Raw genomic sequence first — 14,602 nt, 5'->3', positions numbered from 1 at the left:
TCTTGCATCCGGCGCAAGTGACTTAGTCACTGGCGCATGTGTCGTTGCTAGTTTACAACTGGCGCAGAGCGTTCTTTTCCCACCACCACCACTCGCCGGTAAATTAGGGATTGATCATGCGCCCCAAGGGGCGGTTTGGCGGAAGGAGGAGGCGTGTTCTGGCGCAAACGGTATTTTGCCGTTTCTGAATACCATTGCGCTACTGACCAGGAAATACCTGGTTTAAAGTCAGTGGCGCGTTGTTCAGATGCTATTTTAAGGGTGCATGCATACATGCGCATGCGATGCATACGGATTGCTTGTGCACCTCGCGCATACACTTTGCTTCTCCCATCTACCTAGCCGCACATTCTTGGAAAATTATTTGGGAAAGAACAGCTGATGCAGCGGTAATAAGTTGTACTTTTAAATCAATGCTAGCAAACACATATTTTCTTGACAGAGACATCGTGTAGGCCTACATGCCCATAACTTTTAGGATTGATGAGTATTTGATCGTGAAAAACATTGTTTTACCGCGAGTGAGTGTAAAGAATGAATGAATGCGCGCGTGTGTGCTCTGTTTAAACACACGCAAACTAAACACGTAACGCATAATACAATCAATGGCAATGTCTATTACCACGAGGACACATGCATATTAGGATAGCATACAATCCTGATAAGAAACAATGTTTATAATGTATTACGTATATCATTAAATAGAACCACAGTTACCGCATATCACATGTTATATCATATACGTTTTCTTTGCCGAAATTTATTTGAGGACTCAGTATTTCTGAAGTTGTGGAAGAAAACCCCTTATTCCATGAGTGAATTAGGCCATATTATTTGGCAATAAACTGAGCCATTTGCAGTTTGAAATTCATGTGCATCTGTCTCATCGGAGACTGCAGACGCGCTGTCAAAATATCAACTCGTCCGATTCAAATGCGCTCATGGCTCTTAAAGGGGATGGGAGCTGGCACTCTCATTGGTTTGTTGGACGTTACGCCCAAACCACACCTACGGGTAACTAGGCTGCTTCAGACCAACCCTTTTGACACTTGCGCCGCGACGCAAGTGTCATTTATCCGCCTGTAAAATAGCGATAGCGCCGTAGAACCGCCCACAAAGCTACTTGCGCTTTGCGCTTCCCACTTGCGTTTCAGACCGTTAAAATAGGGCCCAGAATGTTAAACGAAAGGCTTTATTCTTATTTGCAAAGCAGCAAAAAACTGACTTTTCTTTTTTCCAGGAAACGCATTCAGTTATAGATGATGCATCTTTATGGAAAGCACAATGGGGTAATGACATTTGGTTCTCGAATGGTACAGAAAGAGCAGCTGGTGCTTCTACTTTAAAGAACTGTTTCGATGGGAATATTTTACATTCTAAGGTTGACCCAAATGGTCATTACTTTATTTTGATTGTTGACATAAATGATACTATAATTTTACTCGTCAATATTTATGGGTATAATTCAAAAAAAGAGAATGACATATTATTTGATGATTTGGAAATCCACATTTTACATTGGTTGTCGAAATATCCAAATTTATTAATATTAATGGGAGGTGACTTTAACATAGCATTAGATAGTTTATTAGATAGATATCCTCCTCGAACTAACAATTCTATGGCCTTTAACTTGACGCACTTTATGCTGAAATTCAACTTGAAAGATATATGGAGAGAAAAGAATCCTGGAATGAGTTCATTTACTTGGAGTAATAAGGCTTGTACTAGTTTATCACGAATAGATTTCTGGCTGATTTCCAACTTTTTAGACAACAATGACATTAAGGTCAATATTCTTAGAACAACAATATTTCGCAGGGAATGGGTTCATATTGGAAATTAAATAGCTCCATCCTAACGCACGAGGTTGTGATCAAAACGGTTCAGTCTTTACTTGAACGCTTTTTGCATAAAGCTTTAATTGATAAAAGATTTAGTAGTAGTTGGGAACTTTTTAAATTTGAGGTGTCAAAATATTTAAGAGCATACGGAAGTTCTATATTTAAAGCTAAAAAAGTTGAGGAGGTAAAAATAATATCAGAGATAACACAGATTACACAAGAAACACCAGAAAATGTAACTGAAAGTGAAATTGAGTCTTTTATTATTCAGCTAAATAAATTGGATGAATTATATAGAGGGAAGGCGGACGGGACCTTTGGAAGAAGTAGAAGGAAATGGCTTGAGGAATGGGAGCAGAATAGAGCTCACTTCTTTCGACTGGAAAAATTCTGTGCAAAAAACAACTCAATACAGAAATTGAATATTGATGATGTTTTTACATATGACCCTAAAAGAATAGCTCTATATTGTTCTAATTTCTGTAGCACATTATATCAATCAAATTGCAGTGAGAAGTCCACCCTCCAATTCTTAGATTCTCTCACTGAAACCAAAACAATTGATAACGACCAATCAGACTTCTGTGACAGACCTATAAAACTAGGGGTAGTTAAACTTGCTATTGGACATCTCAAACTCAATAAGTCCCCTGGAACAGACGGTATCGCTGTAATAATAAGTGCTAACAAAGGAGCTGACACTAGGTGGAGCTCTAACCTCATAACTCTTATCCCAAAACCTAGGAAAGATAAACTCCTTATTGATAACTGCCGTCCAATCTGCCTTCTTAATAATGATTATAAAGTGTTTGCACAGATATTTGCAAAAAGGATTAAAACTGTTTTGGATCATATTATCGATGAGTGCCAGTCAGGTTTTATGAGACACAGACACATTTCCAATAATGTCAGACTAGTTCTTGACCTAATTGAGATTCAGATTTATGTTTAGCTGAAAGTTTTATTATTTTCTTAGATTTTCAGAAGGCTTTCGATATAATTGAGCATACATTTATCTTCCATTTGGATTTGGTTCATACTTTAACAATGCAATCAAAACTATGTACAAAAATGGAAACTGTTCAATTAGATTACATGCTGGTACTTCCCCTAGATTATTTTTAAATCGTGGTGTTAGACAAGGGTGTCCAATTTCCCCCTACCTCTTCCTACTTTGTACTCAACTACTCACTGAATCCATAAAGCTTAGTCCACTTAAAGGTATCTCAATAGCTGATGGTGAGGTCATCATCAGTCAGCTGGCTGATGATACAACACTTTTTTTTAAGGGATGCCTCTCAGATACCTATAACCATTGACTTAATTAAAACTTTCTCCGTTGCTTCCGGGCTAAACTTAAACCTTAAAAAATGTGAATTGCTTGCTCTTAAGAATTGCGATACCGTCCATATGTAATATTCCTGTAAAGGACTCTATAACCTATCTAGGAGTTGTTATTACCAAAGATAGAGATTCCAGATGTGGTTTAAACTTCAACCCTATTATTGACAAAACTAAAAAAAGTTAAATCAGTGGTTACAGCGAGACCTATCAGTAAGAGGTAGAATCCTTCTTACCAAGGCTGAGGGCATCTCCCTGCTCACTTATGCAGCTCTGTCCTTGGATGTAAACAAAAAGACTCCTAAACAAATTGACAAAATGTTATTTAATTTTATTTGGAGGAATAAAAGCCACTATATTAAAAATGCTGTGATAATGAACCCGTATGATAAGGGCGGCCTTAACTTCCTTGATTTTTCAACCTTAAATTACACTTTCAAAATTAACAGGCTAAAACAATTTATAAAGAATCCGTTTTCAATTTGGAATTTCATCCCTAACTTTATCTTCTCCAAATTAGGGGGCCTTCATTTTGTTTTATTCTGTAATTATAATATTGAGAAAATACAAAATAGTCAAACTTTCACAAGCAGTTTCTTCTCTCATGGTCTATGATCTATAAACACAATTTCTCTCCTCAAAGATGTTATATATGGAATAACAGAGAAATATTGTACAAAAACAAGTCTTTATTTTTTGAGAACTGGTTTGCACATGATTTACACCTGGTCAGCCAACTGCTCGACTGTAACGGTATTTTAATGTCATATCAGGAACTTTTGATGGAGTGAGTATGGTATTCCAATTCCTCCAAGGGAATTTGCTATTGTCATGGGTGCAATCCCTACAGGAGTTGTGATGCTTCTAAGAAGTACAGCAGGGGTTAGGCCAACCTTGTTACCTCTTGACCCTACCGAGTCTGCAGTTGGTGGGGTTTGTTTCTCCCCTTGAACACGTAACAATAATTGTGGAATACGATCATTGTTCCAAAATGATATAGTCTCTGTCCCATATGTAATTGCCTACTGGAATAATTGTATATCTGACCTTAATTGGAAGAAAATCTGGACTTTACCATCTACATTATTGATCACTAACAAAATGAAAGAGGTATCTTTTAAGATTATACACCGTTACTATCCCTCTAAACTATTTTTGCAAAGATTTAAATTAGATATAGATGTCAAATGCTCATTTTGTAACATGTACCCTGAAGATGTGACACATTTATTTTGGAACTGTTCCCATTCAAATCATTTATGGAAAGATATTTGCACTTTAATCACTCGTTTCATTGACCCCAAGTTTTCCCTTTGTATTGAACATGTATTGTTTGGTTTCTTCAATTACACCTCTAGTAAAGCAAACCAATATTTTATTGTAAACCTTATTATTTTATTAGCTAAATGGCATATTCATAAATGTAAATACTCGAATCAGAAACCGCTTTTTGTTGTGTTTGAGAATGAAGCCAAGCAGTATGTGGGGAATATTCTATGTTCTGGGAAATGGGAAAGCTATTAAAACACTTAGTGTGTGTGCTCTTTATAAAATTTCTATTTAATTTAATGCTGCATTTTGTATTTTTTGTGTCTGTATTTTGTATGTCTGCCATTTCTGTACCCTCTGGCTGTTGTTGTATTGCTAATTGTCAATAAAATGTATTAATATAAAAAAAATTAGAAAAGAGAAAAATAAATAAATAAATAAAACATGATCAATATCTTGTTATAACAAGACAATATGTCTTCGTCGTCCCCTCCCCCTCCACGACCGACGAAAACTTTCTCCGCTCCCAGACCCCTAAAGATAACACATATATCATCTTATTTCGACATCCATCAGAAGTGTGCACATATTTACGTGCTTTGAGGTGAAAATGCCTGGGAACGCCTGGGAATACCAGGTCCTCATCCTCCTCCTCATCGTCATCCGCTTATCCGGGGTCGGGTCGCGGGGGGCTCAAGCAAGGGGCCCCAGACTTCCCTTTCCCGGGCCACATTGACCAGCTCTGACGGGGGGATCCCGAGGCGTTCCCAGGCCAGTGTTGAGATATAATCTCTCCACCTAGTCCTGGGTCTTCCCCGAGGTCTCCTCCCCACTGGACGTGCCTGAAACACCTCCCAAGGAAGGCGCCCAGTGGGCATCCTTACCAGATGCCCGAACCACCTCAGCTGACTCCTTTCTAAGTAAAGGAGCAGCGGCTCTAATCCGAGTTCCTCACGGATGGCTGAGCTTCTCACCCTATCCCTAAGGGAGACGCCAGCCACCCTTCTGAGAAAACTCATCTCGGCCGCTTGTACCCGCGATCTCGTCCTTTCGGTCATCACCCAGCCCTCATGACCATAGGTGAGGATAGGAACGAAGATCGACCGGTAGATCGAGAGCTTTGCCTTGCGGCTCAGCTCTCTTTTCGTTACAACGGTGCGGTAAAGCGAACGCAATACCGCCCCCGCTGCTCCGATTCTCCGGCCAATCTCACGCTCCATAGTACCCTCACTCGCGAACAAGACCCCGAGGTACTTGAACTCCTTCACCTGGGCTAAGGACTCATTTCCTACCCGGAGTAAGCAATCCACCGGTTTCCTGCTAAGAGTCATGGCCTCAGATTTAGCGGTGCTGATCCTCATCCCAGCCGCTTCACACTCGGCCGCCAGCCGATCCAGTGAGTGCTGAAGGTCACAGGCCGATGATCCAATGAGGACCACATCATCTGCAAAAAGCAGTGACGAGATCCTCAGACCACCGAACTGCAACCCCTCCCCACCACGACTACGCCTCGATATCCTGTCCATGTATATCACAAACAGGATTGGTGACAAGGCGCAGCCCTGGCGGAGACCAGCACCCACTGAGAACGAAACTGACTGGCTGCCGAGAACACGAACACAGCTCTCGCTTTGGGAGTACAAAGATTGGATGGCCCTGAGGATAGACCCCCTTACCCCATACTCCCGCAGCACCTCCCACAGTTTCTCCCGGGGGACCCGGTCATACGCCTTCTCCAGATCCACAAAACACATGTAGACCGGATGGGCATACTCCCAGGCCCCCTCCAGGATCCTTGCGAGAGTGAAGAGCTGGTCCGTAGTTCCACGTCCGGGGCGAAAACCGCATTGTTCCTCTTCAATCTGAGGTTCGACGATCGGCCGAACCCTCCTTTCCAGCACCTTGGAGTAGACTTTACCAGGGAGGCTGAGAAGTGTGATACCCCGGTAATTGGCACACACTCTCTGGTCCCCCTTTTTGAACAGGGGAACCACCACCCCGGTTTGCCACTCCTTTGGCACTGTACCCGACTCCCACGCGATGTTGAATAGGCGTGTCAACCATGACAGCCCCTCAACACCCAGAGCCTTTAGCATTTCTGGCTGGATCTCATCAATCCCTGGGGCTTTGCCACTGCGGAGATGTTTGACTACCTCAGTGACCTCCACCAGGGAAATTGACGACGAAACACCATCAACCTCGAGCTCTGCCTCCAACATAGAGGGCGTGTTATTCGGATTCAGGAGTTCCTCAAAGTGTTCCTTCCAACGTCCGACGACCTCCTCAGTTGAGGTCAACAGAGTCCCATCCTTACTGTACACAGCTTGGATGGTTCCCCGTTTCCCCCTCCTGAGGTGCCGGATAGTCTTCCAGAAACACTTTGGTGCCGACCGAAAGTCCTTCTCCATGGCCTCTCCGAACTTCTCCCACACCCGCTGCTTAGCCTCCGACACGGCAGCCGCTGCAGCCCTTCGAGCCTGTCGGTACCCTGCAACCGAGTCAGGAGTCCTCCAGGATATCATATCCCGGAAGGCCTCCTTCTTCAGTCGGACGGCTTCCCTGACCACCGGTGTCCACCACGGTGTCCGAGGGTTACCGCCCCTTGAGGAGCCTAAGACCCTGAGGCCACAGCTAGCCACCGCAGCTTCAGCAATGGAGGCTTTGAACACCGCCCACTCCGGCTCAATTCCCCCAACCTCCACAGGAATGCCAGAAAAGCTCCGCCGGAGGTGTGAGTTGAAGATACCTAGGACGGGGGCCTCCTCCAGACGTTCCCAGTTCACCCGCACTACTCGTTTGGGCTTACCAGGTCTATCCGGAAATTTCCCCCATTCCCTGATCCAACTCACAACCAGATGGTGGTCGGTTGACAGTTCCGCCCCTCTCTTTACCCGAGTGTCCAAAACATGCGGCCTCAGATCAGATGACACGATCACGAAATCGATCATCGATCTTCGGCCTAGGGTACTCTGATACCAGGTACACTTATGAGCACCCTTATGTTCGAACATGGTGTTTGTTATGGATAATCCATGACTAGCACAGAAGTCCAATAACAAACGACCGCTCGGGTTTAGATCAGGGAGGCCGTTCCTCCCCACCACGCCTCTCCAGGTGTCTCCATCGTTGCCCACGTGGGCGTTGAAGTCTCCCAGCAGAACTACGGAGTCCCCTACTGGAGCCCCATACAGGACTCCATTCAGGGTCTCCAAGAAGGCCGAGTACTCTGAGCTGCTGTTTGGTGCATATGCACAAACAACAGTCAGAGTTTTCCCCCCTACAACCCTTAGGCGCAGGGAGGCGACCCTCTCGTCTACCGGGGTAAACTCCAACACTGCGGCGCTCAGCCGGGGATTTATGAGTATCCCCACACCCGCCCGGCGCCTCACGCCCTCGGCAACTCTGGAGAAGAATAGAGTCCAACCCTTATCCAGGAGTACGGTACCAGAGCTGAGACTGTGCGTGGAGGTAAGCCCCACCAGATCTAACTGATAGCGCTCCACCTCCCTCACAAGCTCCGGTTCCTTTCCCCACAGCGAGGTGACGTTCCACGTCCCCAGAGCCAGCTTCTGCCGCCCGGGTCTGGTCCGTCGAGACCCCTGACCTTCGCTGCCACCCATGTGGCTGCGCACCCGACCCCAACGGGTCTTCCCACAGGTGGTGGGCCCATGGGATGAAGAGAGGGGGGGTGCCACGTAGTTTGTTCGGGCTGTGCCCGACCGGGCTCCGTGGCAAACCCGGCCACCAGGCGCTCGCCATCGAGCCCTCCGTCTGGGCCTGGCTCCAGACGGGGGCCCCGGGCTTCCTCCGGGCCGGGTCACATCTCCTCTTTTTTCGTTCTTCATTGGAGTTTTTTGAACCATTCTTAGTCTGGCCCCTCACCTGAGACCACTCTGCCATGAGAGACCCTACCAGGAGCACAAGGCTCCCGACAACACAGCTCTCAGGTTCACAGGGACACGCAAACCTCTCCACCACGATAAGGTGACGGTTCCAGGAGAGGGGAATACCAGGTGCTGTAAGCTATTTTCTTTTCAACTCGAGCTCATTGGCTGTAATGGCCTGCCGTGCCCTGATCTTTAGCGCCCACTGTTTTGGAGAATTTAAGCAACATACAGACACTGACAACGTCTCTCCAAACTCTATTTGTGAAACATGCGGACAGTGTAGTGAGACTGCCAGCAGGGAGCAGCAGAGAGCTTCCAAAAGAAGAGGGGGGGGGGGGGGGGGGGGGCGGTGTTAGTTCACCTGGGGAGCAGAGCGGCGGCTTTCTATGGAAAGACAAGAAGGCCACTAATGCCGCTTTTCCACTGCATGGTACCAGCTCGTCACGACTCGACTCGACTCAGCTCGCCTTTTTTGCGTTTCCACCGCGAAAACATGGTATCTGGTACCTGAAGTGGCTGCTTTTTCTAGTACCGCCTCACTCTAGGTTCCAAGCGGCTGAGCCGATGCTAAAAGGTGACGTCGGCAGACGGCCAGCCACTGATTGGCCAGAGAGTGTGACGAAGTCACGAGAGCGACATGGCAAGTTGCAACCATGCTGGTAACAGCCATAGCAGCGCCGCAGCCAACATATTCCACTTCTTCAACTTCTTCAACATACCAGCTAATAATAGTAATGTTATCGATGTCCTCCATTGTTGTTATGTGGGTTCTGTCCATGTGTGGGTTGCGTAGGTGTTGTTTGCGTCGCGTACAAGGAGGTACTATTTGCGGTGGAAAACGACCCGTGCTGCTACCGTGTCGAGTCGTGTCAAGTCGTGTCTAGTCGAGTCGAGCCGAGCTACATGTGCGGTGGAAAAGCGGCATAACTGGCCCTAGAATGGCGCGGTAAAAGTGCTAAACCGCACGAAAACCGTACGGAATCCGTGCGGTTTGGCAGGAATTCCGTACGGTTTTTGAATGACTAATAGCCGCGGCTATTAGTTTTCAGTACGGCTATTAGGTATGCAGAACAAGCCCCTCCCTCTTCTTTGCTTGACCACTAAGTTTGAAGGCTGTCGAACCAATCAGTGAAGAGAAATACCAGACTAAAGTAACGCATTGTCGAGAGCTGCAGTGCCTCCATGTTTCGCCGTAACATAAAGCTGTGTTGTCTTTACTACTTTCACTACAATGTAATGACCACCACTAGCTAGTGGAAAATACATTATATTTGAAAATAATGTATATATTGAAATCAATACTTGATTTCGTCTATTTCCCATTATGGTTAATGGTTTGGGTACTTAGTCCACCATTGTTGATTTCTCACCTGAAGATCCAATCTCCAGAGCTATGGCTCGCCAGGCAATGACCTTTTTGGAGTTGTCTTTGTAATGACGGGAACTTTGGTCATACAATTCGACATATTTGTCCACCTCGACGACCAGTCTCTTATCGTCCATTCTCGTAATTGTTTCTCACAAACGAAAGAGGGCGACATCCAGTGGTGAGGGGTAGATATGGAGGTGCCTACGGGACCCGGGATGTACAAACCAGCTTTTAAAAAGCGCTTTTGCAGGGGCGGCGCCGCAGATTTCCCTTTCGTAAACGGTCATTGCCATCTGAAAGGGTCGATGCCATTCAACGTCGCTCCTGACGTCACGACGTAAGGTCGGTCCTGTTATTATTATGAAAAAATGGCGGAACATAGCGGTGCTAATGACTCTGCAGGTGCAAAAAAAAAATCCATTAAAAAGCCGACAGGATGGAATACATTTTTCCAGGCAGTTGCGGTATAATTTAGCATTATATTGTATTATTATATGTATTATTGTATGTATTATATTATATTTAAGCAATAAGCCCCGAGAGGCCGTGCTTTATACTGTAGGCTAATCGAACAGCTAAGGGGATTTATTATACAGTACAAAGCACAGACTCGAGTGGCTTATTGCTTTTCTTAAACGGTTACTACGTTGATCTAGCAAGATTTAATTAAACAAAGGCACAGCAACGAAAAATGTAACGATATATTCATAGATAATCATTCTTCCGCCAAGAAATATATTCCCTCCATATGAATGGTTGCCATGTAACACCGTTTGCCATTGCTATGTTTAAAGGTGCGGCCACACCAGACGCGTATCTCGCGTACTTTTTACGCGAGATACGCGCGTAAAATGTTGCTTGACCATTTTGTGTCAAAAAATTGTACGCGGTATACGCGCCTACGTCACTCGCCTAGATGAGCCCGCCAAAAACTCCCCCCCCCCTCTATTTTCTTTTGTTCTGAAACATGGCTGATATCGGCACCATCGCTGCGCTTTATTTGCTGTGGGAGTCCGAGGAGCGTCGCAAACGCAAACGCCGTCGTGTTTGGGTGCACGACATCCTCCGGAGACGGCTACAGCTGGGTGAGTTTCACCACTTGCTCCAAGAACTCCGCCTGGATGACGGCCGGTTTCAGCGGTACTTTCGACTGAGTCGGGCCCAGTTCGATGACCTGCTAGCCCGGGTTGGTGCCAGGATCTCCCGTCAGGACACCAACTACAGGCGCTCCATATCAACTGCGGAGCGCCTGTCTGTCTGTCTCCGGTAAGTTGCGGTTTCATAGCCTAATTACTCTATAACAATCAGCACATTCTGTAGTCAAAAACTATATACATAACGGGGAGAAATTGTTCGGGCGCGTGGTCTGATAGTGCATACCCATTTATTCAAGCATCGTGCACTATGCTCAACTAAGCACGGGGGAGCATAGGCCATTGTGACATCAGTCAATATTCATTGGGTTAAATTCAACACAAGTCAAACGAAAGCGTGCTGACAACATGGTGATAAAGCAGTTTGCTTTGCACATCTGTTTCCCCTCTTGCACCTACCTGCTATGCATTTCCTGTCAATGCTCCACCCAGTGTTTCAACAGTGTTTTTATTTATTATCTATGGTTTCAACCTAAACGCAAATCTTCATATACATGCATGTCACCAGAGTTTTATATAAACAAAATAAATAAATGCATCATGGCTCCAAAATATTCATTCTTGACCTCCTTGTCATGTTTTTGAAAGTAAAATAAGCTGATGCAAATCCACTGTAAACACTAGTCAAGACATATACCTGTGCAGTGATATCAGTGAGATAATTGGCCTACATATTTGGTATACAACAAAAATTCTCAATGAGGCTAAAATAAATTATTCATGTGTTGCAGATTCCTGGCTACTGGCGATTCGTTCCGGACGATAGCCACCAGCTTCCGGGTCGGGTCCTCCACCGTGGCTTCCATCGTGTCCGATGGGGTGACGGCTATATGGGACTGCCTGGTGGAGGAGTTCATGGCTGTGCCCACTACCGAGGACTGGAGGGTGATTGCGCAGCAGTTCGAGGAGCAGTGGAACTTCCCTCTCTGTTGCGGTGCCATCGAAAGGGAAGCATGTTGTTCTGAAGGCCCCTGCGAACTCCGGTTCGCAGTTCTTCAACTACAAGGGAACATTTTCCATTGTTCTCTTGGCAGTTGTCGACGCAGACAAGTGCTTCCGCATCATCGATGTGGGGGGCTATGGGAGAACCAGTGATGGAGGAATTCTGGCCAACTCGGTGTTTGGTCAGGCCCTCCGAGCTGGCGATCTCAAGCTCCCTGCTGACAGAGTACTGTCAGCGGCTGCGCAGAGAGGACCCCTGCCTCATGTGTTTGTAGCGGACGAGGCCTTTCCGCTACGGACCAACCTCATGAGGCCATTCCCCGGACGCATCCTCCCCCTCTCCACAACCTCCTCCGCAGAACAGCACCAACAGCAGAAGTGAGAGATTGCCTCCCTGTTGGTGTGGTGTTGCCTCTGCCAGGGCTGGGGAGAGTGGCTGCCAACAATGCCGGGGGAGAGGCCATCCGGATCCGCGAGACCTTCACCTCCTACTTCTCTGCAGAAGGGACCGTCTCGTGGCATGACACCATCGTATAGTGCAGTGCACAACAACCCCAAAACGGCTCTTTTAAGAGCCACCCACACAAAACAAAAGGGATTCCTTCATTATTATTAAATTGTTTTTAAAATTGTTCAATTAAGTAGTGTTATTAAAAATGTATATTTGTGTCCATGCATGCTAGAACTTACAATCATATATTGAGAGAAGAGTTGTGAGAAATATTTTATTTAAAAAATAATTATAAAAATATAAATAATAAAAATAACATAGAACAATATAATATAAACAGAACAGAACAATAACAAATGAACAGTTAACAGTGACATCAGCCTAGTTCTTTCCCTGGAGAGATTGTCACCACCACTAGCTAATAAGCTTAAATAGGTTCCAATTGAACGGTGAAATTAGAATGGTCAAATATGACTTTACGGATTTGGAATTTAACGTACTCCAGTACTTCAGGTGGCAATCTATCCAGGGAAGGAACTAGGCCCATGGCAAAGTGCTCATTCCCAGAAAGGGGGGTAGGGGTAGGCACAGAATTATGCCTCTGCAGGGCCTGGAGGATGGCTGTCTGGACAGTATTCCCCTCCGGTACCCTGGCTGCTCTCTTCCTCTTCGTCGCTGTATGGAATGTAAAACACCATCATTTGTAAGTTAGTGCAATACTTCACAAGTGAAAAGCCTGTTGAACATGCATGCGTGTTTGGTTTGAAGTGTTGTAACTTTAACTTATAGTAGTAATTAGGGCTGTCAAATTAACGCGTTCATTTAGATTAATTAATCAGGGGAGTATCAAGAAGTTACGAGAGAGAAAAGGGAGAGAAACGAACGGTAGGCTATACAGCTGTTTATAAACGGGCATAAAAGTGTCGTATAGGTATGCGATTAATTTAGATGAATTAATCACAGAGCCTGTAATTAATTTGATCAATTTTTTAAATTGCTTGACGGCACTAGTAGTAATCCATAAACCGTCTTCTATCAGTTAAAGCTTAAACGGTTAGCCATAAACATAGTTGAACCCCTGAAATTAATGCAATACATCTTTGTCCTGTACATACCGCCCTGTGGTCTTGGGGCAGGGGCAGCCTCAGGGACAGGTACATGGGAAGGGACAGCGGCAGGGACAGGGGCAGGAGCAGGAGCAGGAGCAGGAGCAGCATCAGCGTCCTCTATATCAGACTCACTGCTGGGCTGGTCTATGTTATTGAGAAAGAAGACTTGTTTTTTTTTTGCTTGGATGATATATATCTATATTGCACATTTAAGATAGACAGAATCGTGCAGCACTGTAAATCGTTCCTGTGGCCATAATACAGAAGCTGTACGTGTCTTCACTTGTCAACAAACCTGTATTGTGCGATGCTGCTGCCTGCTCAAGCTCCTCATCTTCTCCTGCCCCTGACAGTGGAGTCTCTGGAGCCCCGTCCCCCTCAACCTCCTCTGCCCCCAGAGGTAAATTGCTGCTGGTCTCCCTCGGGGTGACAAAGGGGTCGAGGAAGGACAGGACCCTAGCAAATCTCCACGTGTCCACTCTCCCTGCCGCTGACCCGCTCTTTTTTCCCTCCTTTTCATTCTTTTTGTATCTCATGTACCTGTCCCTGAGTGACTTCCACCTCCTGCGACATACGTCCACTGACTAGAACATATATACATATTAAGTTGTGTAACCTGACAAGCGAGACAGTCTGTTGTAGTAGTATCACTTAATATTACTGCTAACTGGTGCTACCGCTAACCGGCGCTAACTTTTTTCATAGTAGAACACAACTGATAGCTGAAGCCAAGCAAAATACACACACACATTATTCACTGATCTTACCAGGAACGCCAATATCCTCTGCCACGTCGACCCACGCCCTCTCTGTTTTGTTCCTGTCCTTGTACGACACCATCGTGGTGTCGTACAGGACAGGACGGCCGCACACGGCGACGATGATATTTTGATCGACCTCCATTTCTGTTCGTGTAGTGTCTGTAGTGTTGATCAGCAGAGAAATAGTCCGCCAAGACGTTGAGGTTGCTTAGTAACCAGAGACTCTGTCCATGCAAGTGAACGGAGCGTTCCCTCTTCGTCATAACTATCAAACCAAACATCCTTCACATTCACCGAGTGAACATTATGAAAGTAAAATGCACATTTCTCGCTAGAAATGTTTCCATAAAAGCATTTAATGGCGTAACTATGTTACTATTTCCACACAGAATAAAGAAAGATGTCGGCCGTATGCTTCTGTCCAAGCTCACTACTCTCTGCCAGTGACGTCGGGTCAAGCTCAACGCTGATTGGG

At 45.5% G+C, this 14,602-nt stretch overlaps 2 protein-coding genes across 3 annotated transcripts; one reads left to right on the top strand and one right to left on the bottom strand.

Annotated features, from left to right (window-relative positions):
- The first annotated feature begins 10,630 nt into the window (after positions 1 to 10,630).
- LOC115546823 (uncharacterized) lies at positions 10,631 to 12,477 on the top strand. The gene is made up of 2 exons (XM_030360594.1): positions 10,631 to 10,976; positions 11,596 to 12,477. The coding sequence occupies exons 1-2, from the start codon at positions 10,678 to 10,680 to the stop codon at positions 11,957 to 11,959; spliced, it is 663 nt and encodes a 220-aa protein (XP_030216454.1). The 5' UTR covers positions 10,631 to 10,677; the 3' UTR covers positions 11,960 to 12,477.
- Positions 12,478 to 12,566: 89 nt separating this feature from the next.
- Positions 12,567 to 14,363, bottom strand: LOC115546822 (uncharacterized). Of its 2 annotated transcripts, XM_030360593.1 has the most exons (4): positions 14,134 to 14,363; positions 13,662 to 13,946; positions 13,373 to 13,510; positions 12,567 to 12,932 (listed from the first exon to the last, which is right to left on the bottom strand). In XM_030360593.1, exons 1-4 carry the CDS (start codon positions 14,267 to 14,269, stop codon positions 12,685 to 12,687), a joined length of 807 nt encoding a protein of 268 aa, XP_030216453.1. In that variant the 5' UTR covers positions 14,270 to 14,363; the 3' UTR covers positions 12,567 to 12,684. The 2 variants fall into 2 exon arrangements, 1 of the variants encoding a protein (XP_030216453.1); XR_003977280.1 differs by lacking the exon at positions 13,662 to 13,946 and having other exon boundaries at positions 14,134 to 14,195.
- Positions 14,364 to 14,602: the final 239 nt, after the last annotated feature.

Source organism: Gadus morhua, chromosome 7 (assembly GCF_902167405.1).
Source record: "Gadus morhua chromosome 7, gadMor3.0, whole genome shotgun sequence".
In the NCBI taxonomy this organism is placed as follows: Eukaryota; Metazoa; Chordata; class Actinopteri; order Gadiformes; family Gadidae; genus Gadus; species Gadus morhua.
The sequence above is the reverse complement of the archived record's forward strand: the minus strand, read 5'-3'. Positions and strand labels throughout refer to the sequence as shown.